This window comes from Synchiropus splendidus, chromosome 13, assembly GCF_027744825.2.
Source record: "Synchiropus splendidus isolate RoL2022-P1 chromosome 13, RoL_Sspl_1.0, whole genome shotgun sequence".
NCBI classification, from domain to species: domain Eukaryota; kingdom Metazoa; phylum Chordata; class Actinopteri; order Syngnathiformes; family Callionymidae; genus Synchiropus; species Synchiropus splendidus.
Window position 1 is genome coordinate 16,563,600 of NC_071346.1, and position 21,294 is coordinate 16,584,893.

The 21,294-nt window shown below is 42.1% G+C and overlaps 2 protein-coding genes across 4 annotated transcripts; both read right to left on the bottom strand.

The window, feature by feature from the left end:
* Positions 1 to 4,116: 4,116 nt before the first annotated feature.
* Positions 4,117 to 7,679, bottom strand: LOC128769760 (uncharacterized). Its single transcript, XM_053883733.1, has 7 exons — positions 7,392 to 7,679; positions 6,280 to 6,424; positions 6,086 to 6,181; positions 5,310 to 5,454; positions 5,088 to 5,233; positions 4,736 to 4,875; positions 4,117 to 4,646 (listed from the first exon to the last, which is right to left on the bottom strand). The coding sequence occupies exons 1-7, from the start codon at positions 7,489 to 7,491 to the stop codon at positions 4,498 to 4,500; spliced, it is 921 nt and encodes a 306-aa protein (XP_053739708.1). The 5' UTR covers positions 7,492 to 7,679; the 3' UTR covers positions 4,117 to 4,497.
* A 557-nt stretch (positions 7,680 to 8,236) lies between these two features.
* Positions 8,237 to 12,253, bottom strand: c13h5orf22 (chromosome 13 C5orf22 homolog). Of its 3 annotated transcripts, none has more exons than XM_053883648.1 (10): positions 12,044 to 12,065; positions 11,525 to 11,670; positions 11,278 to 11,427; positions 11,068 to 11,201; positions 10,699 to 10,988; positions 10,278 to 10,340; positions 10,032 to 10,153; positions 9,776 to 9,842; positions 9,271 to 9,410; positions 8,237 to 8,607 (listed from the first exon to the last, which is right to left on the bottom strand). In XM_053883648.1, exons 1-10 carry the CDS (start codon positions 12,047 to 12,049, stop codon positions 8,445 to 8,447), a joined length of 1,281 nt encoding a protein of 426 aa, XP_053739623.1. In that variant the 5' UTR covers positions 12,050 to 12,065; the 3' UTR covers positions 8,237 to 8,444. The 3 variants fall into 3 exon arrangements, with proteins under 3 accessions (XP_053739623.1, XP_053739622.1, XP_053739625.1); XM_053883647.1 differs by lacking the exon at positions 12,044 to 12,065 and adding an exon at positions 12,087 to 12,253 and having other exon boundaries at positions 8,238 to 8,607; XM_053883650.1 differs by lacking the exon at positions 12,044 to 12,065 and adding an exon at positions 11,756 to 11,809 and having other exon boundaries at positions 8,238 to 8,607.
* Between the last annotated feature and the right edge of the window lie 9,041 nt (positions 12,254 to 21,294).

The following is a 21,294-nucleotide window of genomic DNA, read 5'->3' on the forward strand; positions in this document are numbered from 1 at the left end:
AAACAGTGAGAAGCTTGCACAACAAAAAATAGATCCTGCAAGGAGGGAGAAACAACTACAAATTGAGAAGTTGGAGGCTGGAGGCACAAAAATTGGAAGCAGCAAAAGCAAGATTTCAGGTTTATGAACAAGACGCCAACTCTGATGAAGGTATTTCAGCTATACTGCAGAATACACCCATGAAATGCTCTCATAATGAAAGAAAGTTGCCCTCTCCACAACCAGAAGAATAGAACTATAGCACCAGAAAAAGTGATAGAGTCCATCAGTGCTAGTTGTCTTCCAGTACCAGAACCTGTTGTCTTCAATGGAGACCCATTGAGATACATTGACTGGGAAATGTCCTTCCAGAATAGACAGACGGAACATTGGAGAAAGTCTACTATCTTTGCAGGTCCCTACCACATAATGCAGGTCATGGATTAAGGAGGGGAGTCTGCCATGACATACCACATTGTTAATGCCTTGGACCCCTCAGAAAGAGCCCAGGTAGTGTATCATGACAAACTGAAACCTTACACTGTGCTCATTGTTGTTGTCCGTCTTGTCAGGTCTGCGTCACATAAAGTCAAAGTCTAGTGAAGTCACACCAATGTAGTGAGTTGTTTCCTTCAGAGTGAAGCGCCTTTTGTTGGCGTTATTGTGGATTTCTGTTGGACTAATTCCGCCTTCCTTTGTGTGGTGCTGCTTTTGTTTAATTGTTTTTGCCTGGAATAAACATTGGTTGAAGTGGACCGGCTGGTTTGCTGGAGCCTGGAGCTCAACGCCCAGAAGACAGTGGAGATGATCATGGACTTCAAGAGAATCACAGCTCCTCCATCCCCTCTCATGTTGGCTGAGACGCCCATTCCCATTGTGGACTCCTTCTGCTTCCTAGGAACCACCATCACCAAGGACCTCAAATGGGAGCTGACCATCAGGTACCTCATCAGGAAGGCCAAGCAGAGAATGCACTTCTTGCGGCAGTTCCAAAAACTAGGCTTGCCAACGAAGTTGCTGGTGGAGTTCTACACAGCCATCATGAAGTCCATCCTCACCTCCTCTATCACTGTCTGGTACAACAGCTCCACCTCCAGGTACAAGAGCAGACTGCAGCGCATCGTACGTTCTGCTGGGAAGGTGATGGGTTGCAGCCTGCCACCTCTTCAGGACCTGTATGTCTCCAGGACCCAGAGACGTGCAGGTCGGATCAGAGCCGACCCTTCTCACCTTGGTCATGGACTGTTTGTTCCTCTTCCCTCTGGCAGGAGGCTGTGGTCCATCCAGACCAGAACCTCCTGTCACAGGAACAGCTTCTTCCCCTCAGCCGTCAGATTGATGAATTTGAGATCACCCCTTGTTGTTTGTGGGTTATTTATTTATTAGTTACTTCTATTATTATTGCTTATTTATTATGTTTTTGTTCATGAATGCACGTTATTCCAAAGCACTTTCCTAGTTGGTGGGATCCACACTGACCATGACAATAAATCTGGTTTCTCATTGAGTCTGCTGTCGTTAGGAGTCCACATTGGCAGATGATAATGTTGAGGCACACTGCAAGATAAGAACAAAGTAAATCAAAATGATACCTTTTAACCCAAATGATGGATTTTCACAACATCATTGACAAAATGCATAATGACAGGATTTGCTTTATAATCCCTTTTGGGAAGTAACCTCTAGGAAGTCAAGGCAAAAACAAGATGTTTTTGTCAGACATAATGGTTTACTGTCAGAAATACGAATGTAACAACCCAATAAAATGTATAACAGATCATACTTACTGTTTATGACACATTTCCTTTCCATTCTTCATGATGTTGCTAAGACAACGATGGAGAATTGGAAAAGAAGCATCGTCATCCTTTGCGCAGCCAGTAGTGATCCGGTAGTAGACATTTATTGTGTCAGTCAGGGTGCGCTCCATGAAGGCCAGGCATATTGACTGCATTAACACAGGTGAGCCATCACAGATAAGCATTACCGGCGGCTTGCTGTTGTTTCGGCCTTTTCAACACGTTTGTCAGAAAGGCTCCCCAGAAATATTGCACAGATGTGTGGTCAGAGGTGACATATGTGTCCACCGGCAAAGGTGACTTCATCTGTGGGTGCCTTACAGTTCGAGTTCATAAATATAAAAAGGAGGCAAACCCTTCTCCTTATCCTTCACACTACCAGTGGCATCTACACCGCTGCTGGAATATTCTAGTGCTCCTCGTTGACCAAAGGAGCACACCTTTTGGGTGAAGGATGACGTTTTGGATGATCTCATCTGGGCAGTTGGCTATGTTCTTCACCATCATCTCCAGGCTCAGGAGGTCATTGGGATGTTGTCGGCTCTTGCTTCGCTTTTCCCAGGATATTGTCCTTAAGACATGGGGTTTCGGGGCCTCATCCCTCTTATCGTTCTTGTCCAATTTGCCCGGCCTTTCTTCGAACATAAGTTCAAGTGGGAAGGTTCTCAAGGTCCTGCCCAATAGTCCTTCTGAGTTCGGCTCTTAATGGGCGACGCTTTAATTCATAGACATAATGTCTTGCAATCCCTCCTTCAAAACAATAAGTCACTGTCATTGTCTGCAGGTACTGTGACGCTGACAGGACTGTCCTCATACACCAAAATGAAGGTGTTTTTCCTTCGGAATATGTGGGTTTTAGTCTATGCATTCTGAAGGCGATTCAAGTCCAATGAACCCCCGTTCTTTTCTGTGCTTATGGAGAATCATCCATTTAGGTTTGTCAACATACAAAAAATGATCTTCTTTGGAAGATGGATATTAACAAACAGTTTGGTGCCTTCTGTGTCAGAGCTAGTACTGTTTTCCTGAAAAACAAAAAAAAGAAAACACTGACAAATAGGCGTGAGTATGTGTGTGTATGTGTGTGTGAAAGAGAGAGACACACCTCGTCCACTACTGGCTGTACAGTGGGACTCATTTCAGGGACACAAAGAGAAGGGTTAAGTCTTAGCATTGTTCCTGGTGGCCAAAAGCGGCCACTATTTTCAGGGAGGACACACACTTTATCTAGTGTTGGCTGTTCAGTGGCACTCATTTCAGGTAGCGGGGACCTCTCCACCATGGGCTATGGAAGATGGACAGGTAATGTTGATGACTACTGTGTCAAAATACGAAAAACTTGGGTCCAGAGCAGTGGCAAAAATAAATTGAAATACATTGAGACCATACACAAAAATGCTCTTACCACGATATGTAAAATAAAACAACAAACCCTATGTGATCTGTACAGCCTCCAAATTCTTTTACGGTTTATCTGGCTGTTGTTGCTGAGTGCCGAGTGTCTCACACACCCCAGAAGCCATCCTTAACAAAGGGGTTGGTGTCCATCATTTTTTCACTCCCTCACATCACAGCTTCGGTCATATCAACAATATAATTTCTTGTCTTGTCTTGTTCTGAAATTCAATTCAAATTACGAATTACATTTTGCAGTGCAAGTCAAGCTAATTTTGGGAAAAAAAAAGTAAAAATTAAAAGTGACCCCAAACAACCTGAAGGTGTGGATGCTGCACAAAACAACACACACCAAACATTTCAAAGCAATAATTAATTATTAACGGTGTGACAGAATTAAAAATGAGGATATTGCATTATGAAAACCTCTTTTTTAGACACGAGGCTTTTTTTTACATGTACGAAGTCAAACACGGACTATGTAACACTAGACTTTATAATTTTTTGTAATCCTTCAGGAGTGTGTAAAGTGTATAAAAGCAGTCAATAACAGTAAAGATTCAATCATGTTTTCTCAAATTAGTACTCATGCTCTTCTAGTATCTATCTTCACTGAAGTTTAATTGTGTTGAAAAATAAAAATACATCAAAAAAAGGAGCAGATATTATGAGCTTTACCATTCTCTTGGCTTGCGAGCCTATAATCCACACTGAAATGGAGGAGATGCTGTGGTATGTTGACTGTACAGCAGGGTTGAAATATACACAGTTGTGTAAATTGGACCTGGAAAACTGGTCCAAAAATGAATAGCACAGCGTGAAGAAGGACACTCATAAAAGAGAGCAGACAAATCACATGCACATGTGAATATTTCAAGATACAGTACTTGAACGTCTCCACCTGAGGCAGGCACTGCTCAACTTAATGAAAATAGAACACACGTGGGAGACAATGTATTTTATTTAGTTAGGGTTGTACAAAACAAAGCTAAATCTTGAATAATATATATAAAAAACAGGCAGCGAGTGTGTGTTTCTTCACAGGTACAACATGCTGCTAAAACCTTTATGATCCTCCTCTTTTAAGATTCGGATCCACAGCACCGTATACATGTCCGACACACAACATATACGGTCGCTATTGAGCTGTTGGTCACATAAGTAAGGCTTAAACATTACAAGGCAGGTGATGCTAACGTTAAGGCTAAATGCATTCTACACCAAACATAATGGCCCCAGAGTTAACAGGCGTAACCGTAGCAGTGGAGTGCTTCATGATAATCCTTCACTCACATCAGTGTTTCAAAGCAAAACAATTCACAACTCAGGACAGAATCTTAAACTTGCTCCCGTCCAGGGGGGACACCAGCTGCCGAGCTGACCCCGGTGAGTAAAGGGGCCGTCTCTTGTGTCTCCAGATCACAGTACACACCTTGGACACGAGCAGGACGCATGCCACCACCAACAGCGCGACTGATGAGAGAGAGGAACGGCGCATTACATCTTTGTCGCAGACTAATATGAACGCTGTAGTGTTAGCAACACCTTTGCCGTTCACTCACCCATGAAGATGGAATTTGGAGAGGGGTCCTGCGGGTCGTAATGTTTGTATAGATTTCCAACCAGTGCCACGATAACCACGGGATAAACGGTCAGGATGTAGCGCACCCAGCGGTCCAGAACCCAGTTCTCCAAGATGAACCTGTACACACATAAGTGGCCATACTGAACGCACTACTAGCACTCTGGAGGTAGACAAATCTAGATATCCTATTGCTTTATAGAGAGGATGAATGAATCATCACTTAGTTTAGTCCAGTTCATTCCTCAGCTTTTCCTTCGTTCTTCATCTAAATTTGTGACTTGGTTGTAAGTTGGTCCAGCAGTTACCAGGTGGAGAATGAAAATACTCACCATGCCACAAGCTCTGCAAACAGTATGCACAAGGAGGCAGTGGCAGCTGTGCTCTTGACCACACCCCAGAGATGCAGGACCACAGAAAAGTTGATCAGAGAGGCGATGGAAACCCATGTAGCATAGAGGGCCAGACCATTCTGCACCTGAACAGCCACAGACGTCAAGTCAATACACACGTGTGATCATAACTAACACCTTGAGGAAATGAAGACCACCTACCAGGATCCTCAGACCTGCCAGATCTCTGGGATAGTAGGTCTGGAGCCAGAGGCCATAATAATCCGTGGCAAAGCAGCAAAAGAACAACGCAGCATAGCAGGAAAGGGTGACCAGGACCAGAACCACTAATGAAGCCAGCATCGCCCTGCAAGAGGAAGAACATACAATCCACAATAGGCAAGACCAAAAAATGCATCCATAATATCTCAATGCAGTCTGTAAAGTGATTAAGTTAAAAGGAAAATGAGACCTAAGAGAAACAGAAAAAAATAAATTTGCCAGTCACAAGCACCAATGGCAACAGAAGTAGTCTTCGGGACTGATAAAGAGACTTGAACCAGTACTTGTGCCGTATATTCTGGACTAGTAGACGCTTTTTCTTGCAGCTTATACAATGATGAATGAATATGAATATCGGACATCCCATCAATCACAGTGCGCGTGTGAGATGAGATTACACCAGCAAACAAATATGGCGAGCACAATGGCTCAGCTCGACTGCAAAAGCGTATATTCAGTGAAAATTACCTGGCAGAAACACCTTTTTCATGGAAACGATGGCACAAAGAGTAGGGCATTATACATGTTTTGCAGTTCAGGGTGTCCCCAGGACACCCAGACGCCCCCCTAGCTAAAAGTCTGTGACTGATGCTGACTGAACACGTATGACAAACATTATGGGTTCAAAGAATTCAGCAACAATTCTGTAGTGCTTTACAAACATGACACCGTTCATGATCCAGTATGTGAGGACACAGCGCCCGGACTGAACTTACTCTCTGTCCCACACCAGCAACCAGATCATATTCAGCACCATGTTGGACAGCCAGCTGAAATAGAAGGCGTACGGCAGCAGACACTGAGCCCAGGAGCTATTAACAGAGAGGCATATATTAAGATCTGGTGGTCTCAGTGCAGACATCCATGAAGTTGCGATGCAAAGCTTGTCTCCATTTATATCACAGCTTACCCTCTGAACACGTAAAACGTAATATAGATGACCATCAGAGTGAGCCAGGCGTAGATCACGCCCCAGATGGAGAAGGTCCAGCCAGCAGGAGTGATGTTGGTCTCATAGCGGACTGACACATTACCCGTGGAGGAGTGGAACAGACCTGGAACCCAACAAAGGAATGTAAATCCTTAACTTCACTGAAGTTAGTGTTCCAATGTAGTGGAGCGCGGTATGTGTGGTATACAGAATCAACGCCCACCGAAAATCAACAGTATTGTGTTGTGAAGGAATCATACAGCGCAGGGCATCACAGACTTATTGATTCTTGGTGGGTTCCACCAACTTCAAGTCAGATTATGAAAGCAAATGAAAGTGAGTAAATCAAAGGGAATGTCACGTACTGTGTAGGCTTCATTTCAAACTGAACTACTCCTAAATGGTTTAACATGACTAAAACATGAAAAGACCAAATGCCCACTAACAGAGTGGCTACTCTCCAAGTCCACCACATGGGACCACCGGGTCAGTTAAGGAGGTGCACATGCCTGTGAGTGAAAATATTAGAGCTGACTGAGAAATATGTGGCAGTGACGGACCAGACATTGTGACGACGTTCACACCGTGGTTGCTGTAGTGTCGCTGCCACTTGTGTGGTCTGTTTTCAGAAAATTGGAAGTTAAGTAATGGATCGACGTTCCGACGAAAAAGCTTGACGCCTTTCAAAAGAAGGAACAATAGAGCTGGCACAGATGACGGAATCTGGTATCCGTTATTATCCTTGCGTGACTCACTCCTTAGCAACGCTAACTTTTTCTTCTAGAAACAGCAATTCATGGCTTACAATAACACTACCAGACATCAAGAACTGCGAGGTTCAGTGAAAGTGAATTCAATACAATTGAGAAGTCTGGTTTTGAACAAAAAAGAACAAAAATAGCGACGCAAGTCGAGTTATCCAAGTCACCCGGAGACACTCCCACACGACAGAACTTCCAGAATTGCGCCGTACGAAGACGAGCGACTTGTTCTGGGCGACTTAACCACGAAAGTGAGTGACAGTGAATCGACTCGATGGCGAGCCGACTGAACAAATATAAGACAAGGAAAAGATGACGTGATGCACTCACCTCTGCCAGCTCCTGCCAGTCCGTTGACTATCAAAACGAGAACAAAAATAACCGCACAAAAGACGATAACAAAAATTCTCGGAATACTAGCGTCCTTCATTTTCAGTTTGGTGAACCACCGAGGTGTAACGTGTCAAGTCGTCCGTCAGGTTGTCCGCCAGCTAACATGTGCTGCGGGTCCTTCAGCTACATTACATAAACAACCAGTGGTTCAGTGGTGCGTTCACGTGCTGCTCGGAAACGCCCAAGGAGGCGACGCCAACATGAACCTATCATGTGTTACTTCGTCTTTTAACGTCAACAAACCCAATGTTAGCAGCACGAATATACTTGATGTGTTGACACTCAAAGATCCCTCGCGCTCCTACTCACAACACATGTTACATTGGGTTTGTTTGCGTTAAAAGACGAAGTGTCAACACACTTGATAGGGTTTGAAATGTAGCGTATTCACCTTCACCTTCTTCTGCCGCTTATCCGGGGTCGGGTCGCGGAGGCAGCATTCGGAGCAAGGAAGCCCAACCTCCTCCAGCTCCTCCCGGGGGATCCCGAGGCGTTCCCAGGCCAGACCGGAGACATAATCTCTCCAGCGAGTCCTGGGTCTTCCCCGGGGTCTCCTCCCAGTAGGACATGCCCGGAACACCTCCCCAGGGAGGCGTCCAGGGGGCAACCGGATCAGATTTTCGTAGCATATTCAGTTACCTGATTCTGGTAACTCTCCTTGGGTGCTGCCTTGACAGAATTAAAAATAAAATAAACTAATACAGTAAAATAAATAAAAGTGCATGTTGACAATGCGATTTTCTTTTTTTAATTAACCATTGTTGAATTTGAATCTAAACGGAACATTTCTCTCCATTTCATGACATCTATAAATGATGCTTGAACAGTGTTATTACTCAGAACATGCCTCTGCTAGGTGTGACTCTCAGACTGCCAGAAGTAGTTGTGTGGCTGCAGCAGACAGTTGGGATGACATGAGCATGGTTAAGTGAGAGATTTGTACAAACAGGTATGTCTTTATTCATGTGACCAGGGAGTTCCCTTTCACGGTCATGATGTCTGAGATTCATCATCCTGTGCTTGTGTTTGGAAGGGTTGTTCTTCATAGACTTTATGTAGCTCCAGCTGCCCGTACTGACGCTGGAGTAGAGCCAGTACTCTGTTCTGGACAGAGTCCACCTGCTCTGCCGGGCAGTACTCATCCAGACTGGACCTGAAATGGAGAGAAAGTCATTATAACTTCTCTATAAATATCTTGGGGTCCACATAGACAATAAACTGGACTGGGCTGGGGTCGGAACAAAAAGGGTCAGCGTCGTCTCTACTTTTTGATGAGGCTCAGGTCCCTCAACGTCTGTGGGACATTGCTGAGGATGTTTCATGAGTCGGTGGTGTCCAGTGCAATTCTGTTTGCTGTGGTGGCGGACACTAACAGACTCATCCGCAAAGCTGGTGATGTGGTGGGAGTGAAACTGACGGTTATGGAGTGAAGGATGCTCCTGAAACTAAGGAGCATTCCCACCCCCTCCATCAGCTCCTGGTCCTATACAAAAGCACATGGACCAATAGACTGAGTCTACCCAACTCAAAGACCGACCGCCACAGGAGGTCTTTTCTTCCTGTGGCAATAAAAACATACAATTAAATACCCAAAAAATATAATGAAGTTTTTTTTTGGCACATTTTCTGTTCTTGAACAGCATTTGTTGCACATTGTTTTCTAAGCTCTTTCGTATCACTTTTTTTTGCACTTTATAATATCATTTCTTTTTAATTTATTGTGATATGTTGTGTACAGAGCATGTTACAAACACAATTTCCCTTGGGATGAATCTGATTCTGATGTCTAAATGTGTCATTCATCTCAGTGGGTCACCTGGACAAGGTCACCAGGGTGGGTTTGGGCAGTGGCTGCAGAAGCTGTTCAACAGCTGACATTAGCCTGTCAATCTCCTGGTCAGAGCTGATGTGGTGAGGCAGTTCGACAGTGTCACAGGTCAAACCCGCCTGGTGGACCTGGAGTTGAGAACATAAGGTATTTAACATCCATTTCATTCTGTCCAACACACGCGCAACACAGATATGTATAGATGCTAATATTTCCTCACTTGCCCAAAGTCTTATTACTGATTATTCATGAAACGTTTTGCTCTTCAACCTTATTTCTATTAAATACAATATGTGTGTATGTGTGTGTATGTCGTGAAGCTCAACAAAACAGTCAAGAATTATAGTGAAAAGAAGAAGGAAGCTTTAGTTGTTTGTTCATAAAGTGTGCTATAATAAAAGATAACAAAACCTAATATTATAGCATATATCAAAGCTGCAACCGTTTATGAATTCTACTGTAGGATACTGTTTTTTAAGTTAATCATTCTCACCATTTCATAGTCAGGACACGGATTCCGTGATTTCAAACTGGAAACCAGCTGGGATAATGAGGCCATTCTATAACACAGACATTAAACAATCCATAAGGGGAAGACAGTCAAGTACAAATAATGCTGTGGCATCCATCCATAAATCCTGTCTAGGTTACAAAGCATCATTTCTTTATGATGTATTGCTACTGACAATAGGTAGTGTTTGAGGACGCTCTAAATACTGACACATGACACAGTAGCAGAGAGTCATCACCCAGGGTTGCTGGCCCAGCGTGCCACACTCTCATCTCCATCGTCCTCCAGCAGGTCAGCGAATACTGCTTCCAAGTCTTCGAGCTGATGGACGCGGACATCCACACATTCTTCGATTTCCTCCTGGAAACACACAAGGTTATTTATGCATACCTAACCAGGTAAGCTGTTCCTTTACCTGGCAGTAGTCCTTGTCCAGCACTGAAAACATGTTTGGAGTTTAGACGGATTCTAAATGATCACTAACCTCATCAGCATCTGGCCTTGGAGGTCTGAAGCTGTAGAGTTCCTGCAGGATCTTATATTCTTCCTGCCCACATAGATGACACAGACATTTGTTTTACTTCTTCTGCAACACATAAAGCAAAATATGTCAGTTGTACATAATGGTTTAAAGCAAATCCCAAGCAAACTAAATTTTTACATGGATAATAAGTGAAACATTTTTTTTTCCAAATTCAAGATTTAGATTAGCTTCTCCTTCGTGTGCAGGAGTTACTGAGTCTGCTACTTTCAAATAACGTGCAAAGAGTGACAAACCAAAGGACAAATAATTAGCAGGTAAAAGCTGCTGCTGTGGGGAAAAAATATTATTATTATGTCTCAGTACTGTCCTGTTTGTGACTGTAAAAATAAGATGATGCATGCAGGAAGAGACGCAGCGTTACCGGAGTATACATTTCTTTGAATGGATTCTTGCAGGAGAAGAAATCAAGGTCGATGTCCAGGATGTAGGGTTCGGTGTTGCTTACAAACGTAGACAGCCTGTTCACAACATAACTAGTCGAGCCGTCATCAATCTCTTCTCCTTTATCACCTGAAATGTTGCTCATTGCCTCGCCCTTGCTCACTGTGCTGCTGCTATCTGTTGGAGGCGTTGAGAGATTATGGCATCCAGTGCCACTCAGAGTGCAGGGTCTCTTTTCACATGGACCCTCAGCTTCAATGTTTGTCTTTTCTAAAGGAAAACAAGGCATATCGGTACAAGTCTGAATAAGTGATTTTTTCAGAAGAATTTCTCTTCAACAAGAGCATACCTGATTCTAACTGGTCGCAGGACTTCAGGGGATTGACTAAGATCACATGGAGTGTGAGAGGTTTAGAGTTCTCCAGCTGCTGCTCAGGAACATACAGACCATCACTGAGGAAGTAGTTGTCTTTACTGGTCACCCTGTGGCAGGAGGAGAAAGCCTTTAGCTTTGTGCTGTACATATCAAGAGAAGTTCAATTCAAAATTTTGCAATTACCTGATGGTGGTAGTGGACGAGTCTCTGCCCACAAACATACTGTGTTCTCCCTCCCTGATCTGCTGAGCCCAGTAAGGATGTAACCAAGCTACCGCAGACACATGACCAGCATACACCATGGGCATGATCCAGTTTTCAATGCTCAATTCACTTCAAGAGATGTACACAGATGAGTTATTGAGTTTTGAGCAAGGTGCTGCAATATTAATAACACAATTTTTTACTGCTTAAAAGTGATCAAACAAACCTGATGAGTTTCTCTTTGTCAAAAACTGTCTCTGCGGGCATGTTGACAGGAATCAAGAGGTCCGGATGCGAGTCCAAGTGGACCATCTTAATGTTGTTCATAGGGAGGTGCCGAGAGGCGATAGCCCGGTATATATGACTTACCACCTGGAAGACATAGGGGTGCACGCTCACTTACATTCCAAAATGTACCTAAGAATGCTGCGTAGAATGGAGAAACACAGTGACTAACCCAGCGCTTTTATAATCTCCTACTTCAAAAGCTTCTGCATCTTTGTAAGGCAACATGTCTTGACTGAAAACAAGCTTGGTTGGCTCAAACTCCAGTTCATATCATTGCGACTTGAGACATACCTACCTTTATTGTACCTTTACTGGACCTTCTCAAATCTACATGTATGTGAAATGTTTTCTACGCTTATTATTGAAGCAAATATGAACCCGTGACTCAGTCTCCAGAACTGTCATGTTATTCATCAATCGACGAAGATTGTTAGCGTAAATGGAGCACACGAAATACCTGCATGACGAAGAAATTTCCATAGCAAGGTAAATAATCTTACATCGTGGTGATCCTCGACAATCCATACTGGGAGCGTCTGGTAGAATCTTTTCATTTATAAAGGCAGATATTTGACGACGATGCTGAGACAAGCGTACGCTGCTTGATTAAGCTTATTTACCAAAAATACAGACCGATAAGTTTAAATTTAAACCGGTAACCTGACACGCGAACCCACCGGAAGTGACGTACAGTTCTCTATTTAATGTCCGGGTGGAAACAGGCGTGTGGATTTTACAGAAAGTGTAAAAAAAAGTTGTGTTTTATAATTTTGAAATATTGAAATATTATTATAAAAAACAACAAATAAAATGGAGTGGGAATAACTAAGGGAAAAAAAATCGAACTCTACGATCAACTAATAAAGTAATAAATAAGGGGAAAAAACGTGACTCCAGGGCACTTGATCCAAAGGAATACTTGCAGCAATTCCTTCTAAAAAAAAAAACTAAAATTCTGTCGACAAAAAAATGTATCACTACCCGTGTTAATTGTACCCCCATCAAGACCATCCTCAGCATGTGAGTTTCCTACAGTCACGAGAGGGTACTGTAAATCTAAAAAAAGTTTTACCAGGGACCAGAGCAAATAGACAAATAGCATATATATTATTCTTATTCTTATTCTTATTCTAGTTTGGTCAAATAGTATCCACAAACCTGATCCATCTTTTTATCTCAGGTAATCCAGCCGTGTCACAGGTGCGTAGCATCATGATGCGGATTAAAACTGCTCGATGACTGTATAGGTGTGCCTTAGTTAGTTTGGCTGCAATAAAAGACCTGTATCTTACATGGAATTACCACTTTAAGGCGTGCATCATTCCTCTCCCTTCATTTATATCTACCTGTCTCCTGCATGTGTCACTGGAACATGCTGTCTTTTACACTGATCCAGAGCATCACAGACACATCCAGAGAGTATGATGGCGAAGCAGGTAGTTAGCTGTTTCCAGTTACCAGAACTTGTCATGACATCTCTGTCTCACCATCAATAAAATGTCGCTACAATGGACCACTTCATTCACAATCTTTACAAATGTAGGACCCATATTACTAAAAATAAATACATAAATAAAAGAAAAAAAACTCAAGCACTGAAAAAATATGGAATGGATGGAATGTTCACACACAAAAATCACCATTGCAAGCTTAACATACCTTCATCTTTCCTCACAACAAGCTCACATTTTTCACAACAAAGACTCTTGCTTAGTCTTTAAGATATGGGACATGTGGACATATGACAGTGGTTCGCAATTGGTCTTGATCACATATAACACAAGCAACACTGTATTGCCAGTCCAAAACCTCAGTAAATAACAGAGAATATGGAGTAGAAGTCATTGGTCGATGAGGTATCCTAAAACAGTATTGCAGGGTTGACGCAGCAGTGTCCTAATTTTCAGTGGTCACTAGATGGCGCTCTTGGTTTAGAAATGATGTGAGGTTTCATTGAATTAGTTGCTCACGGCCAAACATTTTACAGCAGACAGTGCCATCTAGGGGCCTCTGAAAGTCAGGACACTGTTTCATGATTTCATTGATACAGATGATGACCCATTGATACAGACCATTCTGTATCAGAACTGTGCTGTTGGAATTAAATGTATTTATGAAGCCATTTTTCTTTTTGCTTTCTCTAAATCAAGGTCATGTAGCTTGAAAACTTAATTAAAAAAATATATAGAAAACTAATGTCTTCATAACCAAAAAGTGAAACTTGGTCCAAATTCAGTTTTGAATCAATACAGCAAATATCCAAGATTAGACGCGTCCCCCCGAGTCATCATGCCATGTGGCCTTTCTTGGCACCAGACTGCAAAAACATTGATGATTCCTGGAGGGATAAGTAATGAGTCAATATAAACTCAGTGACCTTTCAGTTGTTCTCTCGACATAATCAGATTGTTTCTGTCTGCAAGCAAGTGAATGCTGTGTGTCTCCAAAAAAAATTCAAAAAGGTTAGAGAAGATCATTTGTCAGAGGAACTCTCAGTGCAACAAGTTGTTTCTCTCTGAGTGTTTAAGTGAAAGTTAATAGATGAGGGTTTGACATCACTCCAGGCACGCTGGCAGTCTCAGCAAGTCCTCCAGTTACATGTCCTTAACCTCGACTGCGTTGGTACCATCTATCTTTTCCATCAGTGGCGAGACACTCCGACACTTCAGCTTTGTTTACATACTTTGAACATGCTGTCATGTTCATCATATAACTCACATTAAAGGTCTGGATCTATGTTCTTACTATACAGTATACTGACACCTCTGAGGAAAACAATAGAGTACAATGAGCTGCTATTTCTTTTCAGCCAGAATGTGCCTCATCTCGTCTTCTATTAGCAGCTGGTGAGGTCAGCTGAGGGCTCTTCATTTCAGGAGCTGGTTTAAGACGCCTGACAGCTCACAGAGGAATATGAATCCAACAGCGTTGCCTCTACACTTAATGATTCTTCAATTTGTCTGCTACTTGTGTGTGTGGGACCGCGCTCTCTGCCATGGAGGGCACGGAGCAACATTTTGCGCATGGGATTCACCTAGATGTGAAGACTTCGTCTCTGTTCTGACAGCTCCTCCACCACTTGATTGAAGAGATCAAGCACACAGAGCGTTTCTTCAATGATGGGGTAATCGCCAGTAAGTGGAGTTAGACTGGCTACTGCCCTCTGCATTAGTCTTTTGGACCAGAGCTCTGCTGCACCAACAGGGCCTGAGATTCACATCCCAGGAACAGTGTCCTGCATTTCAGCAAAAGTGATTTAAATTTATTTCACGCCACCTTTGGCCCCCACAGCCTGGCCTTGGTGTCCAACAGTTTCCAAAAGGAAACTGTATCTTCAGTCCTTATATTCATGATATATGATATATCTAAAAACTCGAATTGATCCACTGTATGGGGGAGTTAATAGACTGAACCAAACTCTATGGAAATCCAAAATAAAACCCCATTATTTTCACTATTTAAAAAAAAAAATCATAGTAATTCAAACATTCTAGAATAAAAAAATAAAATAAATAACATTTTATAAAGTATCATATGATAATGGTTTTCCACAAAACGTATCAGTATACCCCAGGTTTTCTAGGATAAATGGTAAATTTTCACAAATGAAATTGTGATATTACAGTGTATGCTTTGGATATATGTGAATTAAATGCTCCATTGCAAGAGCCGAGCTCTAAAGAACATGTTGCTGTATATTAATGCTTTCATGGATCCAAACTGAAGTGATGTGGCAAAATGCTAATTTGGAATCCTCATCAAAATAAAATATGTTTCACACTTGTAACAGAAAAACCAGGCGCCTTTTGCTTCCTTCACCACACGGTGGTGCCACAGTCCACGAAGCCGACTCATCCAAGTAGACGGAAATTCAAACAGTTAACGACAGTAGTCAGTTTATTTTGGAGAATTGTAGTAATGAATTGTCATGAATCAATTACGATGTAAATAAATAAATGAAGAAATTAAGATCACAATACATAATAATACAATAATACAATACATAATTGCTGAGGGATTCAAAACTTTATTTAATAATAATAATAATAATAATAATAATAATAATAACAGTAATAACAATAATAATAATAATCGCACATACATACGCACGTTTGTATCTCTATCTTTGTGAGGACACTCATTAACATAATGCTTTCCCAGTCTCTTACCATAAACCCAACTATCCAAAACAAATGGTGAACCTTAACCAGGACTCTGAACCAAACTTGAACCCATTTATAATTTGGTGGTTTAACCCTATGAGGATCAGCATTTTACATAAACAATGCATACACAGTTAAAACCTAAAGGGAACAGGCGCTCAGTGTCTTCAATGTTGCTTAGCTTCCCTGTCTCTTTTTCCAGAAGAACAGGTGGAAATTTAAGAAAAGCCAGCCCTTATCAAAATGGTCCAGCAAGTGGTGGCCACACACCAGTTCCTTGTTCTGGTCCTGAAAAAAAGATGCCCTCGCTGCTTTGTAGCATGAGGCGGTCCCCACAACAAGCTTGAGGTTACTAAGGTACTTCAGCTCATTCAGGATGGAACATGGAGCATGGAGTCAAGAGCACGGAGGGGACACCTGGAGATAGACATGGGGAGGGCAGCAGGAGGACAGTAACCCTGCGGCTCCTTTGTGCAAGGAACTGGACGACCAGAGTCCAACAAATAACCTCCAGCAGGCCACTGGTGAGCATTTACCTGGTCATAAAAAGGATCCATAATTGTGGCATCAGAGCCTGAGGTGGTGATGCAGCTGCCACTTCACCTTTTTTTTCCCCGCCAGACTAACACTAATCCTCCCTGTTTAAATAAGTTGCAAATATGAATGAATGTGTATTGGTATAGAATATTTTTGGGAAGTGTTTCTCTCCAGGAAGCAAAGATATCTTTCGCTTTCAGCTGGCCTCCTATTAAAATGCTGAGGTTTCTCCCTCTCTCCAGTCTCTCCTGGCCCAGAGGAGAGCACCAGCTCTTGGCTCATCAAGCATCCAACCATCCAGAACCCAGACATGATGGGAGGTGCAGTTATTTTTCTCCCTTCTCTCCGTTCCCGGCTCTAATTATATCTTCAGCTGGGTTCTGTCTTCAAAAGGAGTGAAAGGCATTCAAGAAAATGAATGATATAAATAGGATGCGACACAATACAGAGCGATACATTGAAGTGTAAGACGTAGGTACAAACTGACAAAATGATATTTTTTATTTCACTAACCTTTGTATGGAAGAAAAGCTCCAATTGAAGATGAAATAATGACATTTGAATGCATCATGTAATTTTGTCTTTTAACATTTATAAGAGCACTTTTCATTTCATGTAACTATCCATTATTATAAGAATGAAAATAACATTTCCATTTTGCATGTTCGTCCCATCTCTGCATGGGTTTTCTCCAGATACTCTGGTTTCCTCCCGGAGTCCAAAGACATGCTGGTTAAATGGACACTCTAAAATCACCCCTAGGAGTAGGTGTGAATGCTGTGTGTGTGTCGACCTGTCCAGGGTGTATTCCTGTCTCTCGCCCAGAGACAGCTGCGATAGGCTCCAGCACTCCCTGCTACCCTGAACAGGACTAAGTGGTGGTTAACTCAAAATGTATGTATGTATTAAGGTGTATTAGTAAATTGTTCAATGGAGAATCTGCCTAAGTGTCTTCATGTTAATTTTCTCACCCACTTTTCAATTCAGTCTTGAGTTTAAAACTCTTTCCCGTCACGAGTTTTTGTTTGATTTTGAAAGGAGCGACTGGAAGTGTGTGAATTTAATAAACAGAGGCAGCGCTCGACACTGGTGTGGCACCCTGAAACTCTCCAGTTATTGTGTCCATAAACATATATGGTCGCTTCAGGAAGATGGGCCATTGACAAACATATTTTGTTTCGAAGTTAACACTAGATGTTCACAAGGAGCAGTTAGTACTGAAGGCAGTGTAACACCTCAAAGTAGATGTTTAAAAAAAATAAAAACTAGGGCTTCGTAGCTAAAAAGATGAATTACAAGTCGATTTTAGAAGACGCACTTCTATCTAAAAAATGTGAATGAGTCTACATTGAGACTGGACATGAAAGAATGCTTGCAACATAGTGTCTATACCCTGTTACTGAGTCGCTTCTCAGTGATCTGCTTTTACTGATGAAACACGCAATAATCACAAGTTAAAATTTGGCATTGGGGCTGGACAAAGCAACCTATTTTTTCCATGTCCAACTCAGAAATCTGTGCCGTAATTGACAAGGGACAAGATAAGCAAGGTCATCAACATTTAGCAACATTTAGAAAAACTGTTTTAGTAAAAGCTGGCCCAAATTCTTGTTCAGGTTCTTATCATCTCAGGTCAAGACTACGGCTGTCTTCTGGCAGCAGCTGCTCTGGTGAACAGATAAAAACACCACAAAGTTAAAGACCAGTTTCAGGCCTGGAGCTTCAACTTCTGAGATAATCTGCATGAAGGTTGTTGCAGCCATTACAGAACACATTTCCATTTTAGTATTTTCACTCTCACTAACCTAACTGATCAGCACTGACTTGTATATAAGTTATGGTACATGAAGTCTTCCCTACCCCGAGCGGCTTCTCCTTCACTCAGTAAATCTGAGAGCGTCCACGACAACTCTGCAGAGTTTTATTCATTTAGCGGTTGCTCACAAGAAAACATACTAAAGCAACTGTTGGTTTGCGTATTAAAGCTGAAGAATGCCTCATAAATCTGGAACTCAGGCTATATGAAAATGCATGATGCCGCTCTGCCCACCACCTCGCTGGAGCTAGAGGGCGAAATGCAATTTCTGACCTGAGAAGACTTTAAGGAACCCTGTTAACTCACTTGTGTTTTTTGACTTTTCACTTTGGCCACATACCAGAGTTCATCACCTTCAGTGTGGGAGTCAGTAGAATTTAAAAAGCGCAGGTTTGCCTCTCTGTTCACCACTGTTTAAACCACGAGGGAGACTGACTAGATTGAGTAGGTATGAAACCATCTTGGAAATAAACCAAGACGAACATTTCCATCAAATTACATTAGACATGAATATTTCATCTCTGGGTGGCCCATTGACTCTGGTGTTTTGCCAACAAGCACTCAAGACAAGTCTGAGTCTGTCTGAGGGGATTTAAAAAAACATTTTATTTATCGTCAGTATGTAAATGTGGACTTACACAAACACGTTGGTCATGTATTTTCAATTCACATTAATGTACTAGTATCAAAAGAAAGAAAAAGACAACCAACATAATCTAATTTAACACAAGAAAATAAGGCAAATATTATGAGGGCAAAGTCAAAACACATGCCGATTTCCTATCATCAGAATCAAAGTTTAGAGATGCAGAGAAACTCATACTCTGTGACCATCGAACTATGCTGGCAACATGACACTGTTGAAGGGCATGTTACTGTTGCTTCCATCTCTGCGGTAATGACATGCCTTACTCCGCAGAAGATGTGTGATCTTTTGTCTGTCTCGGCTCAATCGTGCCATCTGAGCAAGGTTTGGCCAACATGAATGTTCAGGTAGGATAGATCTCATGGTGAGCTGCATCTTCCAAGCAAATGTCCCAATAGTCCCATTCTTAATGGTTTGAATGCTGCTGTCTAGTGATGTGTTCGCTGTGTCGACCCTTTGGTGCGTGTACCAAGTAATCTGGCGGCAAGTATATGAACAGCGCACCAAGACATGCTCCAACGACGTAGCTGGTGATGTTGCTGAAGACAGTAGAAGCCTCGAACTGGCTGTACCACGTGACCGGTTCAGGTGGTACGAGCAGTTCAATTCCTGATTTAAGCACGAAATGCATTGGTGGTTCCCCGTTTTGCAGCTGTGTGTCAATTATCGATTACTGTTGTCATGGAACCATCGAGAAAGAGAAAGTTTTCCCTGGTTTGGGAACACTTCTGTCTTTTCTCTGCCAACAAGGTAAGTACAATGGATGAAAAGAAAAAGGCTCAGTCCAAAAACAGTTTAAAAAAATCTATTTTCTGAATAAAAATAATTGAAATTAAATTTCACTGTATGTGTCTGTGTGTGTACATCTTATCCATGTCTTCTCAAACACCATTGGAGAAGACGTTTACCCCCATCTATGTATTATATTGTTGATGACATGAATGCAATCCGACTGAAAGTGTTGGGCAACAGAGAGGTTCATGCTTGCAAAATTTTCTACTTAATGTCCACTTGGTGGTGCCAGAGCGCAAATGAACCTTCTTGAAGAGTCGACGCATGAGTCGAACCGATTCCTCCACATGCCTCAGTACATCAAGAAGGTTCATCTCACCATCACTACTGCTGTTGTACCCTCTGTCTGTTGTGCCGACACAATCCCAGCTGCTGTGCTGCATAGTTGCCTGCATCTCAGAATTCCATCTGTTGCAAAGGCGTCTCCCCTGGTTTGGTCGGCAGAGAGATGTCCTCCTTCTAGCACCACTGCCCACCTTAAGACCTGGGGGGCAAGGCTCTATTGCCCTATAGAAACCTGGCTCATCATCAAGAATGGCCTGACGCAGGGTAGCCATCCTTAGACTGCACTGGTATGAGACACCATCAAGGCCTGAGAAGAAGCCGACACAAGCAGGGCTTATGAATTCCAGACCTTGATAGGTTATATTTGTCCATGCTCTGGCAGCCCAGCGCTGCAGATTGTGATCAAATGCTGTAAAATGCCAAATCATTGGGAATTGAGTGTGAGAAAATAAATATGAGGCAGCGCTTAGTAGAGGACCACCGGTACCACTGTAACCACACATTATCAGACATGTTTACGGTATTCACAGGCTAAGTGGAAATGGCAGCAGCAACTGTGTTTTTTTTTAAAAGTCACACTTCTCATGGGCGGAAAATGACTAAGAAATCTGCAAACCCAATGGACTTTGGAGATGAAAGTGAATAATAAACACAAGGCGAAGAGACCGTCCCTAAATCCCTGATGTGAGAACTGGCTCCAATACATTCACAATTTTTGAGTAGAGGTTGTGTAAGAATTATTGGTGGGACTTTAACTACGATTAATTAATTACAGCAAAAAAATAATTTAATTTAATTTAATTTATTTAACAGTTTGCTCTCCAGACAACAGGGAACCTTTGTAAGTGCAAAAGTTCCTGGTCCACTGATCACACTGATGCACAAGACACATGGCAGCTGGGATGATAACAACAACAACAACAAACATGGAGGAATCCCTGAACAAAAGCAAACAAAAGCATCTGTTTGCTTTTGTTCAGGGATGTTTCCCGCTACACAATGGCCAGGGTTTCCACTACTCTGAATGTACTTGAAATTCGTATAAAATTGAAATTCTTATACAAATATTTTCAATACATTAAAAGAGCTTTAGTTTAAATAAGATATAAAAACTTGAATATAGCCACCATCGTGATTTATTGTGCTATTGTCAAACTGATGCAAAATAAACAATATTTTGTTGTTTAAATGTATGTATGGGTCCATCATTTCATTTTTAATCCCCAGTAAGAATGTTTGGATAGTTGTTGCATGTATGAATAAGCAGAAGTCTAGGGGTGTGACAAGATGCTCATGATACATGTAGCCGTCGTAACAGTTTTTAAGATGACAAATGCATGTTCCTCCCAATCTCATATCTTTCCAGACAGTAGCTCGCTGAGGTTATAAGGTTGCTCCATGAAGTCTTTAAGTGAGATTGTTGATAGCGCACAGCATGTCATGGTCACTTGCTGGGTACATGAATGAGC